The sequence below is a fragment of the Propithecus coquereli genome, unplaced genomic scaffold (assembly GCF_000956105.1).
Source record: "Propithecus coquereli isolate 6110/MARCELLA unplaced genomic scaffold, Pcoq_1.0 Scaffold89, whole genome shotgun sequence".
Taxonomy (NCBI): domain Eukaryota; kingdom Metazoa; phylum Chordata; class Mammalia; order Primates; family Indriidae; genus Propithecus; species Propithecus coquereli.
Window position 1 is genome coordinate 7,335,522 of NW_012155173.1, and position 26,259 is coordinate 7,361,780.

Here is a 26,259-nt window from a genome sequence, read left to right on the forward strand (position 1 = left end):
AGCCTACTTTTGTCTCAGGAGGCAGAAATAAGTGACACCCTTCAATGCTGACTGGTCCCTGACTCTGGCCAAGATATCAGACACTACTGGGCCACTGGGCAGTGTCCAGGGTTCCCTCTCTCACAGAGCATATGACCTTCCTCAGAAATTTAACTGCTTTCACCTGAAGACAGGTATCCTATCGTAGGTCGAACTTTATTACCCTAAGCCTCAGTTCCCTCATCTGTAAAAGGGGGTATGAGATCATAGCTATAAATCAACTAGCACATCATCTCTCATTTGATTCTGAGAAAAGTTGGAAGAGGAATTAGTATCCTCATTTTACGAGTCAGGAAAGTAAGGTTGGAGAGGTGAAGTGACTTGCCGAGGATTTGAAATCAGGTAGTCTGACTCAATACCTTTGAACTTAAGCACTCAATTCTGGTCTACTGTGTTCCAATATGTAGACAGCAGGTAGCTGAGAGATTCCTGACAGTTAAAGCATGAGGCATGTTTCAAGGGAAGATTTACAAATTCAGACATGCACAAGAATTGAATAATGCTGGGATGAAGGCCACGGGCTAGAACAAATGACCTCTGATGATGCTCTTGACACCCTAGAACTGGAAATTCTTTATTGGGTTCAGTTTCTCATTAATCCTCCAAATAATCTAATGTGTAGGTACTAATATTATTGCCATTTTACAAATGAAGAAATGGAACTTTAGGAGAGGGTAAGTGACTTGTCCAAGGTCACATAGCTGGAAAGTGGAAGATGTGGAATTCAACTCAAGCAAGCCACTGTGCTCTATCTGCTCCTCTGTGATTGTGCTTATTACTTGTGCATTTAGGGGAAGAGCTTCCAAATAAGGTTAGATCAGGGGATCAGTAGTCCTAGGGTTTGGCAGTTTTGTAAACCTATTTTCTTTTTGGAAGCTGCACCGTTGCTTCTCTTTCCATTCCCCAAATATGCACACGCACACACACATACACGCACACACACACACACGCACACACACACACACACACATTCACATACACAACCACAACACACACATATGTATACATCTCATTAGAAGCCACTCAGGAATGTCCCACAGTTTCTGGGATCAGAATTTTATCCACACGGTTAGTTGCTTACTTTTAGCCTGACCCCCAAGTAGGGGGCAGGCTTGAGTACTGCAGATAAGACATCCACATAGCTTAAAGTACATAACTCTGGGTTTGGGTCTGGTGTTTAGGATGAGAAATGCAGTTCCCAGATGAGAAGTTAGTCTGTTTAACAGAGCTTTCCCACAATGGGACTGGAGGCCTAAAAAGGCAATGAGTTCCACATGATTAGAAGTGTCCAAGAGGGAGTTGTTGGGGAATAATTTGATGGTGAATGAAACAGATGGGATTTCTGACCAGGTGACCTTTAAAATGCTTTCTATCCATGAGAACCTATTAGTTCATGGAAATGGGTGGGAGGAGGTTGGGAGTGTTGCCTGGAGGTGGAAGGTACCAGGAAGACACAGGGGTTTGGAATACAGATGACTCATCATGCAGGAGTGACAATCAGTGCTGAAAATTTTTCAGAGAGGAAATATGGACAGTGGAAGGAAAAGGTGAACTGAGTAGAAATAGTTAAACTAGTTACCAGCTGTGTGATTTGGGGCAAGTTACTTCACCTCTCTGAGCTACTAAGTGCACATTAATAAACTAAGGTAAAAACCAGTTGCCTTTGGGGCTTTGGTGATAAACTGAGATAGGGGGTTTGAAGTCTGATAAATATTACCCAAGTAGAAGATTAAAGGAGAAAGGAGTCAGATTCATGAATGCATTTATTCAGGTATTTACCTGAAGACTGTCTACACGATATCAGACAGTGAACTCTGTACTGGGAATGCAAATGTTTATTAAAACTGGCCATGGTCCTTGCTCTCATGGAGCTCACAGTTTAGTTGGGGAGACAAATATTCCTTTAACTATCACAGTAACTAATATTACAAATATGGACCATAATGGTGATGTAAATGGTTCAGTTGATAGTACAAGTTGAGAGCAGTCAAAATATAATCTATGAATATATGTATATTCAAGAGTATATACATATGAGTTGATTCTCATACTTCTTTTAATATATTTACTGGGATAACTTTCCTCTACTTCTAGATGAAAATTCTAGCAGGCCACATTTAATCTATTATCACTGTTGGAATAGACAGTGCTATAGACATTTTACATGGCTAATACACTTTCAAATCAAGAATTAGGATGTCCAGTCTAAGATTTTTTTGTTGTTGTTTAAATCTTTCTTTATTTTAGAGAACAGGAAGCTGAGGTTACAAAAGAAGTGCTCTACATGACATGAATTGCCAAGTAGTGGCAGAGCAAAGTCCCACAGCCAAATCCCTGACTTCAGAGAAGCGCCTTTTCTAATATACTATAGGCCTTCTTGCTTGGGGGTCCTGACCTAAGGGTTTTCCACATTGAGAAACCCTGGCACATGTCAGTCTAAGATTTGAATAAACTTTTAAATTTGACAAGTCAGATCTCCTTGCCCTTCCCAGTTGGAGCATCAGGAAGCGGGTGAGGGGGCTGGTTGCCATTTATTCTATTTCTCTATCTGGCATTTCTTCTTCTCCTCCCTCCACAGTCCACAGAGTAAGAGAGAGGTGCAGGAAGGTTTAGGAAGGTCTTACGTGCCCTGGTATCTTTTTACCTGGCTCTGTATTCTCTGGTCCTGGCATATTTATAAAGCTGGCCCTTTCCCTTGGGGGCTTTTCAGTGATCCCCATTGCTGGGGACATCTCCCAAAACCTGGAGCAATGCCATTTCTCTTTGAGTGGCTGCTGTGGTCCCCTTCTACCTACTATTTCTCTGGCTGCCCACCTCATGGAGACTCACTGTGGGGACCCAAAATCCTGTGTTAGAATTCCTCTTGGGCCGGACTCAAAACAGTTCCAGGCCAGCTCTTTCTCCAATGTGACCCACATCGGGTCCAGGGGAAACAAGCATTTTTCACCAGGCAACCTTTTGGAGTTTGGGCTAATTCTCACACAGCTCCTTCTGTTCTGTCGCCATAGGCCACTAGACCTTTCTCAGGTGAAGATAGAGCTTAGTCCACCCTCTTCCCAGTTGCCAAGAACACATAAGAAGTTCTCCAAGTGGCACTCTTGAGCGTCCTTCTCAAAAAACCTGGGGTTAGAAGATAGCATGTTCTACATGTCCCTCCTGGCATGTTGGGAACTCCAAACATGGTACTAGTTCTCCCCCCAAAAAATCTTCCCTAAATTTTTCCCTTTCACTCTCTGACCTCTTTTTATTTCCTTGTTCTGGCTGAGGGTTCTAGCGTTATGGAACTAGGATTCATGTCCTTTGTAAATTCCGCATCTAGGGGCATGGCTTCAGTATTTCACTTCTATTATGTCTTGGTGTCTCAACAGAAATGACAAATTTTAACATCCTGTTACAACAACAGCAATATAATTACAACCACCACAGCAACAACAACAATAACAAATAATATTTATTGAGTGCTTAACCTGTGCCAAGCACCTTATTTAATCCTCATAATACTCTTTTAGGTTTGGTACTATTATTTATAAAGGGCACACAGATGACGCTGGACTTTGACTATTAGGCTGAGAAGTTCAGTTACACAACACAGAAGTACAGGCCTTGCTGATGGCGTTTCGGCTGGCTATTTTCCCTTTGTTAAGGATATTTGTGTGGGTTCCTGAGTCAGGCCTCAGAGCAATTGCTTTCCTCCAACAGGAGACGGTAACTCCGCCTAAGAAATGATCCCATTTCAGTAATTTCTGGGAGGCCACTGCTGTAATAAAGGCCCCTCTTTATGATATAAAAGTCTCACCCTTTTCCCCCCCTCCTTAATGTTTCTAATTTGAGCCCCTCTGGTCCCTGTGGAGCCTTTAAATGCTTCAAGTGCAAGGCTATTGCCAAAGCAAGCCGGTCTGACTAGGGAGGCAGCGCCCTGCACCGTTGCTGAATATTGAACAAACATCCGCACAGCTTTGGGTCTCTCAGAAGCCCTTAGTCTGATGCTTTGTTTTGTTTTCTGGATGAGGGCAAGTGGTGCCATCACCTCCTGCCGAAAAGCCCTGGCTGCCCTCCCAACAAGGAGTTGTCACTTCAACTGAGGCTTTTTTTTTTTTTTTTTTTTTGGTGGCAACAAAATAATACCCAGCAGGAATTTGGGAGGAGAAAAAAGAGAGTTCAGTTGGCAGGTTCTCAAATGAATGGGTTGTAGTGTCATTGGAACTGAATTGGGCTTGAAACCAGACATGATCCTATTTTGGAAGCATTGTTCAGAAGGATGGGAAATGTGAACAGAGGATAAGTCTCTTCAAAAATGCTCTTTATCCTTGGCCTGTTAAAGACACTCTGTTTTAACCTAACTCTCCCATTCCCTTAATGGCAAGGGCCTACATGAAAACCTGGAGGAGGTCAGAACAACAAATAGATCAGCTCTCCAACTATTTATCCGTTGACCTTTTGATTGAGGGCACTAATTTTACTTTGGGCACAGAGCGTGTCTTGACTATGAGCCTTGACAGGTTGTCATCACAACTAATACAAATCACAACTTTGTAATTCACAAATCCTAGCTCTCAGATTCATCTTTGTTAAGATAGCACAGGGATCAGGTTATATAAGTTTACTATATATTCAAGAAATACGTATTGGAAATATTTCTGAAAGCCTGCTGTGTTCCAGGTACTGTGTAAGGTGGGTATGGGAATCAGCAAAACTGATACTGTCTTTGCCTTCATGGAGTTTGCATTCTTGAGACATTAACTGATGATACAGAGAACAGGATGCTATGAGCATCTGTAATATAAAACTTTAACATACATTGGTGGCGTGGGCATTTCAGGGAAGGCTTTTCTGAGGAATTGGCACTTGAACTAAGATCTGGAGGATGAGTGTAAGTTATCCACGGGCTGAGCGAGGGATGGGGGAAGCATTCTGTGCGTAGAAAAAAAGCACAGGATTGAGAGAGACATAGGGTGTACGCAAGGAACATAAAGGCCCTTGTAGCTGAAAGTAAGAGAATTAGAAGGAACAGGGTAAGAGATCAGACTGGAGAGGCAGCAGGTTGTCTATATTCCACACTGTCTATGTGCCATCTCAAGGATTTTGGTCTTTATGCTATGAGCAGTGAAGTGCCATGGAAGATTTTTAAGCAGGAGAGGAGTGTAGGTTTTGCCTTTTGAACAGATGACTTTAGCCACAGGGTGGGGTTTGATCAGGAGCAATTAGCTTTTGCAATTGTGATGTCTACAGAGGAATAATTAATGAAATAGCTAATGGTGTTCCCTGCTGTAACTCTCATCCAGATCATAACTTAGGCATGAACAATCTTCAAGAAGAGGATCATTGTTAGGACATGTGCGTGGGATTTAGAGGTATGTCCCTTGCCCAATTTTGGTTACAGGTTCCTCGTCTGTTAAGCAATAGGGTTGGACCAGATGATAGCCTTCCTTTTGCAAAACCATCCTTTAAGTGCAGCTGTAAATTCTGTACTGCTACTACGGTCAACCTGGACTGTGGACTTTTAACTCCACTGATAGAGATGATAGATTTAAAAAGGTAAAGATTTATTGAACAGAAGCAGATCAGCAAAGAACTATAGATGATTTTGTTGTTAAATGGATAGTTGTATCTTTAACCCAATGGCCATGAATTTTTGTTTGATCAAGGGAATTTTTATTCTTAGCACCAGGTTACATTTCTTCCCAATTCAATTTTGTGCATATGGCCATGTACTATGAGGGGCACACCATATATGCTGTGAAAGATGGAGTAACATGAGATAATAGTAGTTTAAGTGATGAATCGGTTATCAGAAGAGTGGAGTCGTACTGGAATGATCACTGACTCCCTGTGTGACCTTGGAAAGTCATTTTCCTCTTTGGTACACACTTTTCCCTTGTTTAAAATGTGAAGGTTTGTACTACATCAGCATTTTCAAAAGTGTGTTCATTTAATAGCTTTGATGTATGTTTTATGGAGAAAAGATGTCCCACTCTATTTCTTCTCCTTGGACATTCACAATCCAAGTGTACGGATGGTCTCTTTGATTAGTTACAGTTTTTACATTAACTAATCCATAATACTGCCATACTTCTATGTGACCGTATGTGGGTCCTTTCTCTGAAACTCAATTTCCCCATTCATAAACTAGGGCTAGAGCAGGGGTTGCCAAACTTTTCTGTAAAGATAGTACCTATTTTAGGGTTTGTGATCATAGAGTCTTTGTTGTAACGACTCAATTCTGTCTTTGTAGCCATATACATTACAAAAATGAATGAGATGGCTGTGTTCCAATAAAACTTTATGTACACAAGCAGGAAGGGGGCTGGATTTGGCCAATAGGCCGTAGTTTGTTGACGTAGGCCAGCGTGTGGGCTAACTAATCCCTAATGTCCTCACAGCTCTGAATCCTGATATTCTCCCAAAATGGTTATTTTCTTCCAAGTTCAAAGTCACCTTTCTCTAAAACTATCCCTCTGGCCTGCAGTTCCAAAAGTCGTCATCATCTTCTTTGGACGTGTCTGTATATAAGACTGTCTCCATCTCTCCAGCTGCTGGGATGCCGTCTTCACAATCTTGTTTTGTTTATCTTAGTAACTACCCTTCTTTAATCCCTCTGAAGGATTGGTTAGCTGGAATTCGCCTTGTCTTCCTCCTCCAGAGCCTTTGATCTGATGCTCATAAGCATTTGCTGACAGCCAGACAGAAAAGGTGGAGCCCAGATCCTAGGCCCGAGGGCCCAGAGAGTAATGAATGAAGGCTGCGTTTATTTGTATTTCTAATTTGCAAGTCCATTTCCAGATCAGCTGCATGTCACTGCAAGCCGAGAGCAAGAGCAGGAGAAAACTCTCCCTTTTCTCTCAGACCTCAGAGCCCAGGGCCTCTGTTTCCACTGAGGCAGAAGCTTGCCTTGACTTCACCAGGCTTAGTAGAAGCTGCACCCTGGATCAAGCTCTGTCGTTTAGAACAGGATCGCCCTATTTTGCCACTCAGATTGTGCATTGCACAACTGTGAGTCCATTAACATAGTCTATGACGTAAATGGAACCCTCTGGGTTGTACAAATCACTTTGCTTCTTCAAGCTTTTTGATATAGTCATAAAACCTTTTTTTTAAATATGAAAACTTATATAGAAGGCCAATCTATAAGAGAAATACAAGTGGAACTGCTCTATTTGAAGCTGAGATGAGGGTGTAGAGCCCTCTCTGCTCAGTTTTCCTCTTGCCTTATGAAAGCAGTTGTTGCAGTACTTCCTAGAATCCCTAGAATTCTTCAGAAGAATGTTGGAGTCTCTTGACTAGGTCATGAATATTGTTCTAGCCATTTAGAGTTCTATAATCTCCCTCTTTGAGTCTCAAGTATATCCCTAGCACCACATTAGACACTGAAGGTGGGCGGGAATGGGAGACATGGCCCCTGGTCTCCTAGGGTTGATAATATTGTTGGAGAGGTCAGCAAAAAATGGGAAAGGAAAATGAACTCGAGATCTCATAAGTAAAAATACTTATTCAGAGAAGAGGGGCTGGGGCAACGAAAAATGACTTTCTGAAGAGGGTAACGTTGGAATGGAGCATTGACGGATAGAAAAGATGTAGAGAGGCAGAGGTAGCAAACAGGACAGGGTGAATAAAGGCACAGAGGTGGGAAATACTAGTTGCATAGGTCAAGAGAGATGGCACAGAATGGAGCAGGCATGAATCCAATCTCACCGTGCTCATGAAGAAAGAGGCAGAAAAAGGAGTTTGAACAAGCGAACAGGTGAACACAGAAAGAAAGGGGAAATAATGTCTTTTCCAGACAATTTCACTCTTTCTATCTCATTTACCACTCAAAACTGATTCCATTGGTGTTATTAACCCCATTTTTCACAATTAATCACTAGGGTCTCCTGGATATTAAGAAACTTTCCAAAGGTTAAGAGGTATTATCAAGTACAACTGAGATTTAAAATGAAGTTGGCTTGTTACGAAGTTTGTGTTTCACTTATTATTATTGAGCCTCACGGAAAATACAGGACTGGAGCAAAATTTTAAAAGAGGGTATAATTTGTATAGGCTAGGCAATATATATAACCTTAACATTTGTACCCCTGTAATATGCTGAAATAAAAAAAGTAGAAAATTTTTAAAAATTTGTAGGTTGACAGTAGACAGAAAGGAATTTTTGGTTGGGAAAAATGTATCTTTGAGTATTTACGTCTTATAAGAATCTTAGAGAATCATCTAGCCCAACCTACCAACTTTAAACATGGGAAAAGTGAAGGCCAGAGAAAACAAGAAGATATGTAAGGTAAGTGAGAGAACAAGACACCATTCTGGTCTTTGAACCCTCAGGCCATGGTCTTTCCAAGGCATTATGAATGAATCACTCTACCATCCTTTTTCCTTGCCAGTGGATACCAGCTCCTCAGCATATGCTCTTTGTGAGTTTAAGAGTCCAACCTTTTGAGCAATACTGAATTTACTTTTCCCTCTTTCTGTTTTATGCCTCTCCAGAGACCACAGAGCTGGGCAGCAAGAAGGAGCTCAAGTCCATGCCCTTCATCACCTACCTCTCAGGTCTGCTGACAGCCCAGATGCTGTCGGATGACCAGCTCATCTCAGGTGTGGAGATCCGCTGTGAGGAGAAGGGCCGCTGTCCATCCACCTGCCACCTGTGCCGCCGGCCAGGCAAGGAGCAGCTGAGCCCTACACCAGTGCTGCTGGAAATCAACCGTGTGGTGCCACTATATACCCTCATCCAAGACAATGGCACGAAGGAGGTGAGCTCCCCTAGCCCAGCTGCTAAGTCAAACTTGACCAACCCTCTACCTCCTGCCCTTGTGGACCCTTTGTCCATGGGGACTGTCAGCAGCAACAGCTGCAATGTCATGGTGAATACTAGCATTTATTGATTCCTTACAAAGCTTGGTAACACTAGCTGCTATAACCAATAAATGCTCAAATCTCGGTGGATAAATACAATAAAGGTTATTTTGTGTTTGTGCAGAGTCCCAAATAGATGTTTTTGATTGATGAGTGGCTTTACTCTGAAAAGTAGTTCAGAGACTCAGCCTGTTCCATCCTGCACTGCGTCAACCTGATGCTTCCGCAGTTGCTGTGGAAGGAGAAAGAACAGGGAGGCTTAGACATGAAAGGTTTAAGGGGGCCAAACCTGAAAGTGGCCAGTGTCAGTTCAGCTCCCATTCCCATAATTAGAACTCAGCCTTTGTCCACATTGTCTGCAATGAAGACGGGGAAACGTATTCTAGCTGTGTGCCTAGGAGAAGAAGGCATGGATTTGGTGAAAACCTAGCAGTGTCTGCCTCATTATTATATTTCTATTGTCTTGTTTAATCTGCCCTTCCAGATCTGTGATTTACTTATAAATATTGGTTTGATGCATATGAAATTGCTGAAATGTGGCCATTTTATTCCGTATAGTTCATCCTAATATCATGCCTACTTTACAACTGAGGAAACCTCAAAGATATTAAGTGATTTGCTCAAAGTTGGTTGGCTCTAGGGCTTAACATGCTTAACCAGGAAATTTTATCTCCTCTTTTTCTCTTGGATGTGTATCACTTTGAATTACAGAATTTTAGGGCTTGAGGGGACCATGTAAATTATTTGATTTACTGGTTTACAAACTTACCTTCATGGAACCCTTTTTCCAAATACAATTGTTCAGGAACTTCAATCCATGAAATCAGGAATAGTGATGCTACTACTTCAGTGAGGAAGAGGAAGGTGGATAAAGCATCTCCTATTTTGTTCCCACTCTTCCCTCTGCAGCAGCTCCCAGACAGCACTGGGCCTCCAAAGGAGATAATTTGGTAGACCACTGACTGAGTCCACTAGAACTCTATGGATTATGTGCTCCTCTCATAGCATCCTCCTGGGCTAAGTGTTGGAGGATGTTGAGTGGTCACTTGGGTTTCATAGAGGATAGAGAAGAGAAGGGAGTAAGGGCGTGGAGAGAGTCAGGTAGATGACCAAAGGAAGAAGAGAACATCGTCTGTACAAATACCAAAAGAATTTCCGTGTGACTAAGACCAAGAGATGTAAGTAGAGCTGGATGAGGCCAGAGGGATTGGAAGGGGCCTGATCATTTAGGATACCTAAATGATAAGCCAGGTCATGGGCTTTGGACCCTATCCTGAGGGCACTGAGATGATAAACATACATGATTAGCAGGAGGCTGTTGGAATTAGATTTGTGTGGCAGAAAGAGGCCTCTTTAAACAACCCAAATGACCAACAATGGGAAAGCAGTTAAGTAAGGTATAGGATATGCATATGATAGAATATACTATGGCAGCCAGAGGGAATGGACTATAGTCACACCTATGAATATGAAGTGAATGAACATAATATTAAATGAGGAAGATAAGTCACAAAGATAAATTTTATGTAGCGCAATACCCTTTCCCTACTTTTTAAGTTAGAGTATGCACACACACACACACACACACACACACACACATCCCCCTCAAACATGCTACCTTTTAGGAATTAATACAGATGCAATAAAACTTTTTAAAAAGAGAAGCAAGGAAACGATGAACATTTCAGGATTCAGGAAGATGGTCATCTTGAGTCAAGGGATGCAGCGTAGTGGCATGAGGGAATATGTATTACATGTAGGTAGTTTTTGGTGGGAGATTTGCGAGAGTTTATTAAAGTGTTAAAACTAACTAACTGAATGAATGAATAAATAAAGCCTAGCCATGCGTGGTTCAACAGCGCTCTTCAGTCTCAAACCAAGCATTGTAAGTAATCTCATTCTGTGCATCAGAGGCCCCCAAGCTAACTAACAAAATTCATATATGCGTGTCCCCACACCTCTGACTGCAAGGTCAGAAAAGGTTGTGGGAATGTGGAAGTAGGATCAGGGACACCTGTGAGGAGGCTGTTGCAGCTTCCATTGAGTAACAAGAGTGTTCTGACTAGAGTTGCATCAGTGAGGATGTAGCTGTGTGTGGCTGGCTTTCCAGGACTTAGTGAATGAGGCTGTGAATACCCCCGCTTACTACTGTGTGAATTTGCCCCAGTGGCTCCCTGTCTGGGCCACACTCTCCTCATCTGCAATGTGACACACACAACTACAAGCCAAGCCACAGGACTTTTGCTACATGTTCTTGGCACGTGTGTGGCGGTAGATAGGGTGGTGGTCCCTTTTCTTTTTTTGGAATCTGGCTCAGGGGCCAGCTTCTCCTATGTCTGGATTCTTTGCCAGCTTCCCTCAGCACTATCAAAATATTCAATTTATTGGAAATCCAGTGAGGTCTGATGAGGTCGGTTGGTGGTATGTGATCAGAAAATCCCAGGAGTGTGAAAGTGGTCACTAGATGTCACTGTTCTCCTTACAGGAGACCTGGAAAGCTGGGCGCAGTAGTCATTCATTCATTAATTCGTAAGTATTTTGAGTCCCCACTCTATGCCAAATACTGTGTTACACCCTGAGGAGTGAACAGTGTGACAAATGGACATGGTCTTTGTCTTTATGGAGTCTACAAACTTGTGGAGAGAACAGATATTCATGAAACAATCACACAAACAAGTAAAGTTAGACTGCAAAGTGCCAAGGAGAAGTCCAGGCTAATGGGTTGAAAGTATGTAGCAAGGGGGACTGTGGGGTCAGGGAAGGCTTCCCAGAGGAAGTGACATTTAAACTAAGTCCTTGGGGGCCAGGCACATGACGTGAATGTGGCGGGCTGGGTTTGGGAAAGGAGGAGGAGAATGAAAGCATTCCAGGTAGAAGGCCCAGCTTCTGCAAAGACTGGAGGGATGAGTACATGTGACCCATTTGAGGAAGTGAATGAGAATCAGTGTGGCTGGGCCAAGGCTGAGGGGGACCCCCACGGACAGTGCCGCGGGGAGGTCGGGCAGTGCTGTGGAAGCTGTGGTGCAGAGTTTAGCCCCAGAGTAGTGGGGAACCCTGGAGAGGTTAGGGCAGACAGACGGGCATGGGTGCTGTGTTCTCAGTTCCTCTCTCTTCTCCTCTTAGTCATCCCTGCAAAGAAATGTTAGACCTGGCTAGAGGTGGCTTCCTCCAAGTCTCCAGTCTCTTCTCCCTCGTCCCAAACCCAAATGACAGGCCTGTGTAAAGTTTCATGCTAGCCTAGGGTCTGGAGTGCATTAGGCATTTCCAAGGGAGCTAGGTTGCAGCAGAAAGGGTGGGACAGGCCCACTGCAGGTCTGGAAATGACCCCCGAGGAGGGGAATATGGCCACCACACAGAGCTGGTACAAGGAATGTTTTGTCCATCATTTATTTTTCCGCCTCTGCCTCAAATCCCCTTCACTCCTTCTCTTGAGACTTTTCCATCTCTCTGCCATCTCTGCAGGCTGAGGCCACATGGATAAAACAAACCAAAAAGAGGCCTTGACCTGTAGTTGAGGGGCCTGGGCTGTGACACTGAGTCATAGCAAGGCCTTGGGAAAGTCCTTTTCCCTTTCTGGGGTTTTCTTTTCCTGCCTGAAAAGCCAGATTAGTTGAGCAAGTTTCTTTCTGAGTTTCCTACAGGAAACTTGGTCTGTATGGAAGCAGATAGTACAGGCTTTGTGCTCCCCTCGGCTTGCTTGGCTTGGGTTGGGGTCTTGCTTCGATCCCCTATTCACTGTGTCATGCTGAATGGTGTCGCCAAACCTCAGTTTCCACCTTTGTAAAATGTGGTCTCATGATCCCAACTTCATGGGACTCAAATGAGATAATGCGTGCGTGGTCCCCGGCACAAAGCATATAACGGACAAATGTTATCTGTGATAGTAATAAAAATACTGTTTATTTAAAATTTCCCTTTCTTTTTTCTATGCTTCCTTTGTTACCCCCTCTTCTAAGTAGTACTTCACAACATTGCTGATGCCCAGAGTGCTAAGACATGACATTTGGGAGTAGGATTCCTATTTTGCATGGGAGAGGCCAACCCAAAAGAGCAGATAACCAGTGGAGGAATCTTTCGAGCATTTCCTCTCTTTATAAACATTGCTGGAACTCACACTCTGTGGATAAGGGATGCACAACATAACTGGAGTTAAACACGAGTAAAAGGATTTCCTTCTCCTATGGACCCTCTAATGCAGAATAGAAGGTCTTCTGTGTGGGAGCCATTAACCCCTTGAGTTCTTGGAGGCACTGAGGGAACTCCTGAGCCCCATTTTATGGTGCATTTAGGTAGTAACAGAGAGGGAGTATGACTTGCCAGAGGTTTATGGGGTAGTCTTGGCCTCTCATTCTAGACCAGGGCCAAGGTATACTATGGATGGCTTTGGGGACCATAGGATACTAGCTCCTTGGTTGGGCCCATTCCAGTGAATGCATGGGAAAAGATGATGCTTCTGCCTCAGCAAGGAAGAAGCCCTTAATTATACTTTGTGCTGTGGTTTTGAACAAGCGAGGCAGGAAAAAAGTCTTTATGATGGAGAATTTGATTAATGCATAAATCTCCTCCTCCACCTGTTAAATGACCCTAACACAGCCCAAAGCCACAGAGCTTGGCTCGGCACAACTGGTGCTTAAATGTACAAGATTTTCTGTGGTTGTTATGGTAATTTAGCCTGTGGGTGAAGAAGAGTCTCCAAGTTGGGGAGACAGAAGAGTGTCATGGTGAAGAGCCAGACAGAGCTGAATGTGAATCCCATCTCTGCCGTGTGCTGTCTGTGTGAACTCACTTTTACTCAGTTGTGAGGCAGGCAATCCAGTGTCTATCCCTATTCATTCCAGGGCTGGGGGTTTTCTTTGGGAGAACTAGAGAACTGGGACACCGGGAATCTGAACTAGGTTCTGTCCTTGATTATCACATGGCAATGGACATGCTTCTACTGTCTAGGTCTCTGTTTCTTTATCTGTATGATGAGAAATACAGGCCAGCTTCATCCAAGGTCCCCTTTGGTGCTGTAATAAGATCAGATATAACTTCTACACAGAAAATAAAGCAAATATTTGGAGATTGGAAGAGGTATCCTATGACCTGTAACTTATTTCCCATCCAGAGACAATGTCAGTTTCACTCCTTAAATTTAGTATTGAGAGGAGAAAGATAGACATATCTTGTACTCCCTCCAAATGGCACAGCGTTTATGAGCAGAGGATATTAAAATCATATCCTGCTTATTTTAAAAATAGTAAAACTGAGGCCTACAGGTGAGGAGTGACTTTCTCCAGGTCACACAGCCAAGGCTTTAGGTTTGAAGTAGGAATGACTTCTACCCTCAGAAATATCTTTTACTTCTCTGAGACTCAGTTTCCTCATCTCTGAAATGGACGGTGGTAAGTTTCCCCATAGAAGTCTCGTGTGGAAAAACAAACGGTATTTTGAAGGCTGTAAAATACTCCATAGATCTAGATGGTTCTTTATAGGCCTCAGATTTCCAGACTTCCAACCTTGTGAGCATTTTCGTCTCATGCTGCCCTAGGAAGCGTCATGTGTAATTTTGGTCTTGTTGTGGTTGTCTGACCTTCCAGCAGATCCTTTCTCTCTGCCAGAAAGACTTATTCGCCTCATTTCTACTTTTTGGCTCAAACCGAGAAGAGAATTCCAAATGACTACTCTTTGAAAAGAAATTAACAGCCAAGTCTCTCCCCTCTCCCCGTTACCACTACCACCACCACAACCATTACCACCACCACCACCGTGACTATGCGGACGCCACCACTGTCACTACCAGCATCAGCGTCACTGTGCTCTGTACTGTCACCACCTCACATTGGTAGCTTAGTGTGTGCCAGATACTGTGTTAGGACGTGTGCTGTAGATGGGTGTAAGACACAGACTGCCTTCAAGGAGCTCACAATCTAGTAGACGGGGACATGGAAGCAACTATAATTACCTACACATGCTACATGAATGCATGATTTATTTTCAAATACTACAATAGATATCACAACAATGTTAGGAAAAAAAAAAAACACAGGGAGAATCTGGGAAAAACTCCTGGGGAAGGGAAGGTGGATACCGATACAGGCAGGTAGTGGAACTGCTTGGAGCAAGTTCATTGTTGATGGAGATAATATCTACCAGATGTATAACTATCTGCCAAACACTGTGCCAAGGGCTTTACATGCTTTATCACATTTAATAATCCAACAACTTGTGAGGGAAGTACTATTATTATCCCTATTTAACAGATGAGGAGATGGAGACCCAGAGAAGCTTGAAACCAGGTCTGTAAGATTTCAAAGCTACTTTAGACCACCGTTGGAAAACTATGGCCTATGGGACACATCCAGCCTGCTCCCTGTTTTTATAAATGAAGTCTGTGAAACACAGCCCACCCATTCAGTTATGTATCATCTATGGCTGCTTTCCTGCTACCATGCAGAGTTTTGTAATAGCCACAGAAAACAGTATGGTGCAACAAAGCCCAAAATATTTACTCTCTAGTCCTTTACAGACAAAGTTTGCCAAACCCTGGTCTAGACTAAGGGATACTGGAAAAGAAGAGGAAAAGAAGGTATGTCGAATCCTATGGATCAAGCATATTGAATAGAAGACTAAAACCTAACAATTATTGAGTGCCAACTATGTGCCTGGCATTTCAAAAAAATGCTTTGTGTATATTACTATATGTTATCTTACGCTGTTCCCCTACAACACATCGAAGTATGCACTATTATGCTCATTTCACAAATTTAAAAACCAAATACCAGAACCTGAGGCTTTAGAAAGGTAAATAATTTCTCTAAGATCACACAGCTAGTGGGCTGTGGGGTAAGAATTCAAACCCAGGGTGTCTGAGTACAAAGCTTTTGTGTTTAATCACACCCTTGCAACAGGTCTGAAAGATTTGGTAGAGATAAAACTGGAAAAGTGATATGCAGAAGGCTGAGTCGTAGGCAACTTTGAATGCTGTGTTGCGTGGTGTAGGTACTGTGTAAATCATAGGAAGTCCTTCAAGATTTTGGGTCAAGGGAGAGATACAACTAGATGTGAGTTTTAGGGTAGCAACTACAGTAACATTGGAAGGTGAATTGCAGGGATCAGGGTTGATTTTATGGCAAGGGTTTGAAGTTTGCAGATCCTTGACTTTAAAGGATCTTTGAATCCCCATCCCCAAAAAGATTATGCAGAATTATACATTATTTATATTTTTTTTCCTTGGAGAACAACAGATCCATGGTCTCCACAAATTTTCTAAATGCTCTTGACCCAAATGTTGTAGAACACTAAAATAAGAAGACTATTTAGTTGGAAAGTCTATTGCAGAAGTCCATGTATGAGATGGCCGAAGAGACTGGGAATTCTATTCAAATAATTTAGCAAGTATAAACTAAGGACTTCCTATGGGTCAGGCACTGTTCTGGGCATTTGGAATACATGAAGGGGCAAAGCAGGCATACATCCCTACTGTCTAGAAACTTAATTTCTGCTGGAGTGTGATAGACATAAAATAAGCAATCAGCATAGTCAATAATAAAGTACACTAAAAAGTGTAGAAAAAAGTAGAGCAGAAGAGAGATCAAGAGTACCTAGTGAGTGTGGTGATCTGGATCTCAGAGATCTCAGAGTGGATCAGAATCACTTAGGGTGAGGATGGGGGAAGTGTTTGCTTAAAATGCAGCGTCCTGGCTCCCTTTCTGATTCTGATTCTCTGGGGAGTGGAGCTGAGAGTCTTTGTTTTCCCAGCCTCCCAAGGTGAATCTCATGCACAGTGAGCTTGGGAACCACTACCCAAAACCCTGGTTCATACGTCTTTCTCGTTTTGAAATTCCTTCAGGGGATTCCTTGTTTAGGGATTAAGAAAGTCAAGTACTTCTTATAATCTAGCTTAAATCTTCTCTGCTATTGTGGGCTACTTCCTCTCCATCTCAGTGCATTCTGAGAAGGAGGTAAACTGGCCAGCAATCAGACTGTCAGGCAATCCTTGGCAACAGGGAAGATCAAAGAGAAGAGGGGGAAATAATCCGCATATTACTCAACACACTCATGGTCAATTACAAAAGAGGAACTTAATACTTGGCTTGCCAACTTGCGAAACTGGAAAACATAGCTCTTTCATGGGACCAGAAGACTAGCAGATTCAATAAGATATACAAGTCATACAGTCTTAGCAAATGCAAACATTTTTGCATGTCAGAGAGTAGAGCGTTTTTTTTTTCCCATGGGACATTGAATGCAGTTATTAAATATAATAAAAAATAGAACGGCAGAAAGGCTTTCCCTTGTACTTTTAATAATAACAAGCATTTGCTGAGCACTTCTCTGGTGCCAGGAGCTTAGCTAAAGCACTTTAGGTACTTGGCACACTGAACCCTCTCATCAACTCCACATGGTGGGTACTATTATTGTGTTTTTCCCCAATGTGAATACTGAGGCATGAAGACGTTAAATCACTTTTCCCAAGGTCCAACAAATAGGAACTGGTAGAGCCAGGGTTTGACCTGAGTACCTGAGCTTTTTCTCACTTTGCTATACTCTCTACTAGCTACTCCCCTTCAACTTTTTAAATAAAGTATAGTAAACAGAAGTCTAATGTGTACTAAAGACACTATCACTGCATTCAATTACCTTTTCCAGCTACTGTCTCTTCATTTCTTAATGGCCAGAATTCTTTAAAAAGTAGACTACATCTACATTGATTCACCCCCATTCATTCCAGGCTTGGCCCCCACCATCCAATGGAAATATAGTAACTCCTCATTTGTAACCCTGACAGACCACTCTACTACATTTGTTACGAATGGCTTTGCCTTCCTTCTAACAGTGTTGTTTATCTCAGTTCTTAAAATCTTGAAACCAAGGAGACATCCTTGATACCTCTCTTCCCTTTCTACCTGTACTATTCCTCCCAAAATACAACCCATTAACAAATCCTGTAGATTCGTCCTCTTAAGAATTTCTCAAATATATTCACTTCTACCCTGAAGCAAGTCTTGCCTGTGCTATTGGAGTAGCCTCCTAACTGGCTAGTAACAATGTTGCCCCTTTTATTCCACTCTATTCTTTGCAGCCAGAGTGATATTTTCAAAATTCAAACTTGCTCACATCACTTTCCTGATTAAAACCATTTACTGGCTTCCAGTTGCTCTTAGGATAAAGACTGATGTCCTTACCATGGGCTACAAGGGGCTGCTTGGGCTGGGTCTTTCTAATTTCTTAAAACTCATCTTGTACTTCTACTTCCCTTGCTTTCTGTGTTCCAACCATAAGTGATCTACTTCTAGCTTTTGTCAACACTATGCTTAGTCCTGTCAAAGAGACTTTGTGCATGCTGTTCCCTGTACTTGGAACATACTTCACCCCTTTCCTTCCTTCTTTCCACGTAGTGAACTGTTATTCATCAGACTGCTAAGATTCTAGATTGATAAGATCCTCCTGTTTGTTTATTTGTTCACTTATTTTCTTGGGCCTCTTCCTCTTTCTTCTGTAGCAGTCATCATAGTTCCTAATTATATTTTTTGAAATTATTTGATTAATGTCTGTTTCTCTTCCTCCTCTACATTTTATTATTTTATTTTACGATCACAACAGTGCTTATGAGAAAGAAAGAGCAGATAAACTCAGGAATGGAAGGGATTATATAGGCATCTAGTCAGACTCTAGTCTATTTCTGATTCCTTTCTACAACACCTTGCAAGAGGTTGTGGAGCCTACGTTTGAACATTCCCAGTTTTCAGACGGCTTACTCAGTGACCCCTAAGCATCCGATTTCCCTCCCTGAGAGAACATCCTGGGAGGATATATTGAGTCAAAATATTTTCCTATACAATAGTGGGGAAACGTCATTAAACCAGGAACTAGACCACCTTTTAGTTGGCATTATACCAACAGCTGCTAGTACAGTGCCTGATGCATAGTAGAAATTCAATAAATACATTTAAATGAGAATGAATGAATGAATGAGTGAAAAAGGTCATCAACGTCATGGTTATGTATACATGGTGCTTTCACATACACAGGCTCTTCTAATCCCCTCAATAGGGCTGTGAAGTTAGTACTGTTTATCTTCATTTTACAGATAAGGAAACTGAGGCTCAGAGAGTAGAAGGCAACCATCACCTGAAGCCGCACAGGGCTAGCAAATATCAGAGCCAAGGCCAGAATCCCTTTTCCAGCTGTCCCACGTCCACTCATTCATCATACCATCGTCCTTTATCTGAGGGTGTCATCAAAGACTGCCCCAGCCAGGGCAGTGCCGGGCTTCCAGCAACAGAGCGAGCTGCCGGCCCCATCGCTGTTAGAGCTTAGCCCTCTTCACAGGGGACTCTTCTTGGGTCATTAGGCAACTTCGGTCAGCAGTGATGCTAAGGGCCCAGAGAGAATTCACAAACAATCCAACTCTCTCTCTCTTTCTATTTCTCTCTAATCTAAAAAGAAAAAAAAAAAAAGTCATTCCAGATGTGCTTTGCATTTCACCAGGCATATGTAGTTGAAAGCAACATGAGTTTGTACCGTTAAACAGATGGTCAGTTTGTGCAGTGGCTTGCTTCTCTGCACTGTGTGACAGTCACATCCTGCCTAACATCTCTGAGCAGAAGGGTTCTAGGCCATAAATTCATATTCTGGGAGGAGGAAAAGACCATGAGGAATGTGATTTCTCTTTGGACCATGTATTTTTTTTTCTTTCATTTTTCACTTCATCTCCAAATTATCCCATTTGGGGGAGCACTGTTAAATCCTAGGATCTGCTACCCACCCCAAAATCAATTTTGTTTAGAAAAGTATAGCATATATGAAGGTAAAGAGAATATCACAATGAACTACCATGTACCTACCACCTCCTAGTTTCAATAATAATCAACTTATGCCACGCCTGTGTCACCTGCTCTTTCATCTGCTTCTCTGCTGCCCTGGTAATGTTGAAACACATCTCAAGCATTCGATAATTTTATGTGTAAATGTCGAAGTCCATATCTCTTGAAGATAAACACTCAAAATATAGCCTCAATACCACTACCAGGCTTCCCAAATTAATAATAATTCCTCTATGTCATCAAATATCTAGTTATTGTTCATGTTTACCAGGTTGATTGTCTTATATCTTTGGTACCAGTTTGTCCAAATCAGGATCTAAATAAGATCCGAATGTTGTGGTTGATTAGTGAGTCTCTTTTAATCTACTTCTTTCTCTTTTTATCCCTTGGGATATTTTATTGATAAAACTGGATTTTGTGTTTAGTAGGGTTCCTCACAGCCTTGATTTTGCTGATTGCATCCCCATGGTGTCATTTAACATGCTTGTCTGGCCCTATATTTCTTATAACTGCATAGTTAGTTCTAGAATAGGCTTAACCAGGCTTGAGATTTTTTGGCACTACACCACAACCAACATCACTAGACCTGTGGACCAACGTGATCTCATAGAAGAACTTGAGCTTTCTACTCTAATAGTTAAGAGTTTGTCTTTGATGCCAGTCAAATCTCTCATCAAGACCTGGTTGTTCCCTTTCTCTGATGTGACTTTTGACAAGGAACTCTGAGCCTTAATTCTCTCAGATGTGACATGAGGTTACTGATAATTCCTAATGTCTGAGGTTACTGCATTAAATGAGCTGAGTATTGGCATGTTTAACCTTGTGTCTGATGCATAATAAATGCTAAGTAAAGATAAGCTCTTGCTTATCATACTTTTCCATATTTATATTCTTCCTCTTGCTCCTCCTTCTCTTTCTCTCTATATTTTGTTATTTTATTTTACAATCACAACAGTGCCTGTGAAGAAGAAAGGAGTAGAAGGAATTGTATAGGCATCTAGGCCAACTTTTATCTACTGCTTGAACGTCTTCCACTATATCCTGTAAGAGCTTGTGTTTGAACACGCCCAGGAACAGTTTGCTCAGTGGAATCCCCTAAGCAGCCTGTTTAGTCACTACTAAAACATCCTTCTTTATATTAAGTCAAAATATTTTCCTATATATTTCTTGTCCTCATGGTTTCTAGTTCCATCTGTCAACACTCTACCGAGCAAGTCTTAGCTCTTGACTTATTAGACAGAACCTATGTTTTAGAATAAGAGAGATGAGGGTTCAAATATCAGTTTTGCCACAAAAATTCTATGTGCCTTTGAGCATGTTACTTAAATCTGTGAGCTTTTATTTTCTCATCCGTAAAATAAGATTAACAATGTCTACCTTACAGTATAAATTATGTTTGCAAATTAACTGAGATAGTTCATGTAAGGTGCTTAGCAACAATACTTGGCACATGGAAGAAACTCAGTAAAAGTTAGTCCTCTCTCTGGTTCTAAATGACAATCTTTCAGGTATTTGAAGATATTTAGGTCTCAGTTGAATTTTTCTTATCTCGTGGAAATAATCCCCAGCTCCCTCAACAGTTTTTCATCTCATGAGTCTGAGCCTTGACTTAGACTCTGTCTTTGTTTGCGATGCTATAACAAAATACCTGAGACTGAGTAATTTATAAAGAAGAGAAATTTATGTTCTCATCCTGCTGGAGGCTGGGAAGTCCAAGATCAAGGTGCTGGCAGGACTGTTCTGGTGAAGGTTGCTCTTTGCTCCCAAGATGGTGCCTTGTTGCTGAATCCATCAGAGGTGAGGAAGATTGTGTCCTTACATGGCAGATGGGACAAAAGGGCAAGAGAGCACTCCCTTTAACTTTGAGCCCTTTTATAAGCATGTTAATCCTATTTGTAAGGGTTGAGCCCTCATGATTTACTTATCTCCCAGAGGCCACACCTCTTAATAGTGTTGTATGTTTCAACATGAATTTTGGAGGAAACGTTGTCATTTAAACCAGGACAGACTTAGTCTTTTTTTTTTTTTTTAAGGTAAAACAATATATATATTTAGAATTAGCCAGTTGGACTTGGTTTAGTTGATCGCAATTTTGTTGGCAACATCCAAAGCTTTGTAATCGGAAGCCAGTTGAACATATGTGTTCTTCTCTCCACTGGGCCCGATCAGGGTGTTGACCTTGGCCACGTCAATGTCATAGAGCTTCTTCAGGGCCTGTTTGATCTGGTGCTTGTTGGCTTTGACATCCACAATGAACACAAGTGTGTTGTTGTCTTCTGTCTTCTTCTTGGCAGACTCAGTGGTCAGGGGGAACTTGACAATGGCATAGTGGTGAAGCTTGTTTCTCCTGGGGGCACTCTTCCGAGGATATTTGGGCTGCCTCCGGAGGTGCAGTGTCTTTGGCCACCGGAAGGTGGGTGATGTATGGATCTTCTTTTTTTTGTGGCTGTGGACACCTTTTAGCACTGCCTCCTTGGCCTTCAAAGCCTTTGCTTTGGCTTCGGCTTTGAGAGGGACAGGAACTTCCTTCTTCACTTTCGGTGCCATCTTGTGAAAAGCCAGACTCAGTCTTATCCCAGCCATCCTGAGTATTAGGCTCTGAAAGAACTCCAGTTTGTCTAAGTAAGTCTTAATGCATGATATGCAATTTATGAAGGAAGAAGTTAGAAAACACAGAGACTGTTTTAGTTGCCTCAGAGTTAAGGATAAAAACCAAATCTCTTGCTTCCAGACTTTCAGATTTGTCCCAGGTCACAATAGCTTCTATCTTTAGTGTCATGCACATAGTAGGTATTCAAAACATAACTTTTCAGTGGCTAAAGAAGACCGATGCTCAGAAGGAGAAATCTCTCAGTAGTATTACACAGCCCGTAGGTTATGGAGCTAACATTTAAAGCCGTGTTTCTCTGGTTCCATAGCCTGTGGTCTCAGCATGTAAAGTATAGAGGCTCCATCGTTACTGGTTCCTTCCACTACACTTTGGCCTGGACAAGCCTATTCTATCATGAAATAGCCTTTCTTGGATTCCAGAGTCCCTCCCATCACTGTACCCTTCTTTATCTTTCTTTGATGGTAAAACTTCTCCATTCTCACCTCTTAGTCACTTCTCAGCCCTTTAGAAGCTGGGTTCTGCTCTACTAACTAATCGAAGTGCTTGTCTCAAAACTCAACAAAGGCCATCTATGGGCTCAATCCAAAACCTCTACTTAACCCATTCTTTAGAGAGCATACATCCACTGTTAAAAGAGCTTGGTCTTGGCTCCTTAAACTTTAGCTCCAACCTGAATCTTTTTCGGAAATTATTGCTTCCCTTCAAAAAGTCACAGGGAACACGAGGAAGTGGACACATGGTGGCTGCTTGGGGATGGGATAGTACATGTTGGTGAGGCTCTTTCCATCTCTCTAAAGTGCTTTCCTGGTTGTTGTTTCTCAAATGTGCAGATACCATTTTGAATGGAGATGGACAAAATATAGGTGTAGATATTTCCTATATATTGTTCATAAGTGCTCTGCTATTTACCTGTGTATAGGTATATAAATATAAATATAGATAAGTTTGTTTATTTATTTTTATATACTCAGGAGGATATTAATTACCTTCAAGGTAAACAGACTTATCAGTGAGATTTTGAAATTTCAAGGGTTTCAGTGAGATGTCACAGAGAGGACCTAGATTTTAGTGTCAACCAGATCTAGGTTTGAATTCCAGATTTTGTGCTTACCTGTGGGATGTTATTGTACATGTGACTTAGCCTACTTGAGCTCCATTTTCCTAACTGAGAATAATAATATTACCTTCTTTATAGGGTGGTTCTGGATATTATATAACATGATGGATGTGAAGAAAAGGCGGTACACAAATCAGGCCTGAGTTTAAATTCTCATTTTGCCACATACTTTGGAGATATAATTTAATTACTCATGATCTCAATGGGAATGATAATAGTATTTAACACATAGAGTTATTGTTAGATTAAATACAATTATGCATGTAAAGCACTTAGCAATGCCTAACATGATTAAATACCTGATCAATATTGTTGCTTCTTTCCTCTTCCTTTTTCTTCTTCATCTTCTCCTTCCTTTTCTTTCTTTTCCTCCTCCTGTCTTCTGCTCTTGCTTCTGAACAAAGCATCCAACACACAGTAGGTATATAATAAATAGTAATTGCCTTACCCTCAGAGATCCACTGATTTAAAAATCAAAAGGGCAATCAGTTCACAGAGACAAGAAAATTCATAATTCCCCAAAGGTAAAGATAATATCTCTGATAGTTGGTTCTAGTGATATATTGTTTTTCCAATAGACAATATTTGAAAGAATAAAAATAATTCTAAATGTAGATGTGCCTAGAATCTCTTTTGTCTGTAAATAAGCATGTCTGATGACTTTGTTATTAAACATAATTTTATAGATGTGGCTTTATAAATGATCCTTATAGTATTCCTTACTGAGGTAGTTATTAATAATGCATCCCCATTTTGTAATATATGTACAGAAGGCAAAGCATAGAGATTTGAAGGCACTTCCATCAGCTTACTTAGTGAGAGCACTGGATTTGAACCCAGGAGTCTGGTTCCAATGACCATATTTTTAACCTCTATGTTCTGCTGTCCCTCTAGCATGTGTAACATCCTTTTCTAGTTAAGTGATCTTGACTTCTCAGAATCCCATTCACCATGATAGCAATATGGCAACAATGAACCTGATAAGAATCTACGCTTTCATAACTTACTCAGACAAATTTCCAAGCTTCCCTTTCAAAGACTCAGTATAGGTCTAGCTACACTAAGCATGTCCCCTCCTGTCCACTGACCTTTCTTTTCCTGTCACCACTCATAGTCCCCTGGAAGCCCCACCAAAAGGAGAGGCTTCCTCCCTCAGATGCCTCCTAAGCGAAAATGGGCGTACTGGAAAAATGAAATCACCAGTGGCCACCAAAGAGAAATTGTGTAGTTCTTTATTCAGGAACTTGCCATTAACTTAAGCTAGCATTTAGGGATGTAAACTCCACAATCTTGGACAAATCCTTCACTTGAAACCTTCCCACTTGACTCTCATCTCCAGATGTTCTCACTGCAGGGAAGGAGTTACTATCAAAAGACAAAAGGCTTAGAAGACAGGTCTTGTCTGTTAGGTGGGGCTGGGATCCTTGGCTAAAGGCTTCCCTTAGGACAAGTGTATGGGTTGCATCCAGGTTTCCCCTTCCAGGACTGAGCAGGCCAGGAGCAACGCCTTGTAGCAGACAGACTGAGAGGAAGAGCCGTCCTCTGAAGAACTTGGATTTATATAAGACTGAGAAGCCCTTGGCAGTTTAAGGTCACAGGGCAAGATGCCTCAGAAAGATGACTCATGAGTAGATGGATGAGGCTACTGATATGGCTATGTCTTCTCCCTGGAGTTATAACCGATGTTCCCTGTTGCTCATAATTGGTCTGCTGTTCATCACTTTCATAATTGCTATCAGCTCAGTGACAGGACAAATGTTTTGGAGGTAGTTTAGAACAAGTAAGCACAATCTATCGCCCTGTTGACTGAGCAGGTCCACTAGGGTCACATAGATTAGACATCTAAACAGCTCCCAGTCTTCTTCCTTATATTTTACCACTGATCATACAATACTTGTTCATGCAACAAACATTTATGGAGTGCTTCGTGGTTTATTATTTGTTTGTTTGTTTGTTTTGTTTTTACAATGGGGAATGTGGAAAAAAAAAAAGAGTTCCATATACCCTTGTGTTTGGGAAATGCTGCATTTTATACATTGCCTTCTCAGGACTTCCCAGTGACAATCAGCATATTAATGGCTCTAAAAGTCCAGTGTAGAGCAATTTATTTATTTTCCTTTTTCTAAAATTTTTTTTAATTACTGACACATAATAATTATACATGTTAATATTTATGGGGTATGGTATGGTGTTTCAATACATGTTTACATTATGTAAAATCAAATCAGGATATCTAGCACATCTATTATCTCACACATTTATTATTTCTTCGTGGTGAGAACATTCAAATTCCTCTCTTCTAGCTATTTTGAAATATACAACAAAATATTGTTAACCATAGTCACCCTACTGTGCAGTAGAACACCAGAATTCATTCCTTCTATGATATCTAACTGTAATTTTATACCCATTGACCAATCTCTCCTTATCCCCTCTCCCTCCTCCCCTCCCCAGCCTCTGGTAAACACACACACTCTACTTTTATGACACCAACTTCTTTAGATTCCACATATGAGTGACATCATGTGGTATTCATCTGTCTGTATCTGGCTTATTTCGCTTAATATTGTGCCCTCCATATCTATCCATGTTGCTGCAGATGATAAGATTTCATTCTTTATAAAAAGAATTCAGCCATAAGGCTGAATAGTATTCCATTGTGTATATATATAGTCACGAGTTACTTAATGGTGGGAATACATTCTGAGAAATGTGTTGTTAGGCAATTTGTTGTTGTGCAAGCATCATAAAGTATACTTACACAAACCTAGGTGTTATAGCCTACTACATGCTTAGGCTATATAGTATAGAGCCTATTGCTCCTAGGCTACAAATCTGTA

At 41.5% G+C, this 26,259-nt stretch overlaps 1 protein-coding gene and 1 pseudogene across 3 annotated transcripts in view; one reads left to right on the plus strand and one right to left on the minus strand.

Annotated features, from left to right (window-relative positions):
* The window catches only part of ASTN2 (astrotactin 2), an 893,996-nt gene that overhangs the window by 696,097 nt on the left and 171,640 nt on the right, over nucleotides 1-26,259 (plus strand). For all 3 annotated transcript variants that reach the window (XM_012664418.1, XM_012664417.1, XM_012664419.1), the window contains one exon: nucleotides 8,515-8,780. In XM_012664418.1, coding sequence (XP_012519872.1) covers nucleotides 8,515-8,780 — 266 coding nt within the window. The remainder of the gene's footprint in view (nucleotides 1-8,514; nucleotides 8,781-26,259) is intronic.
* On the minus strand, nucleotides 21,768-22,238 carry LOC105826439 (annotated as a pseudogene).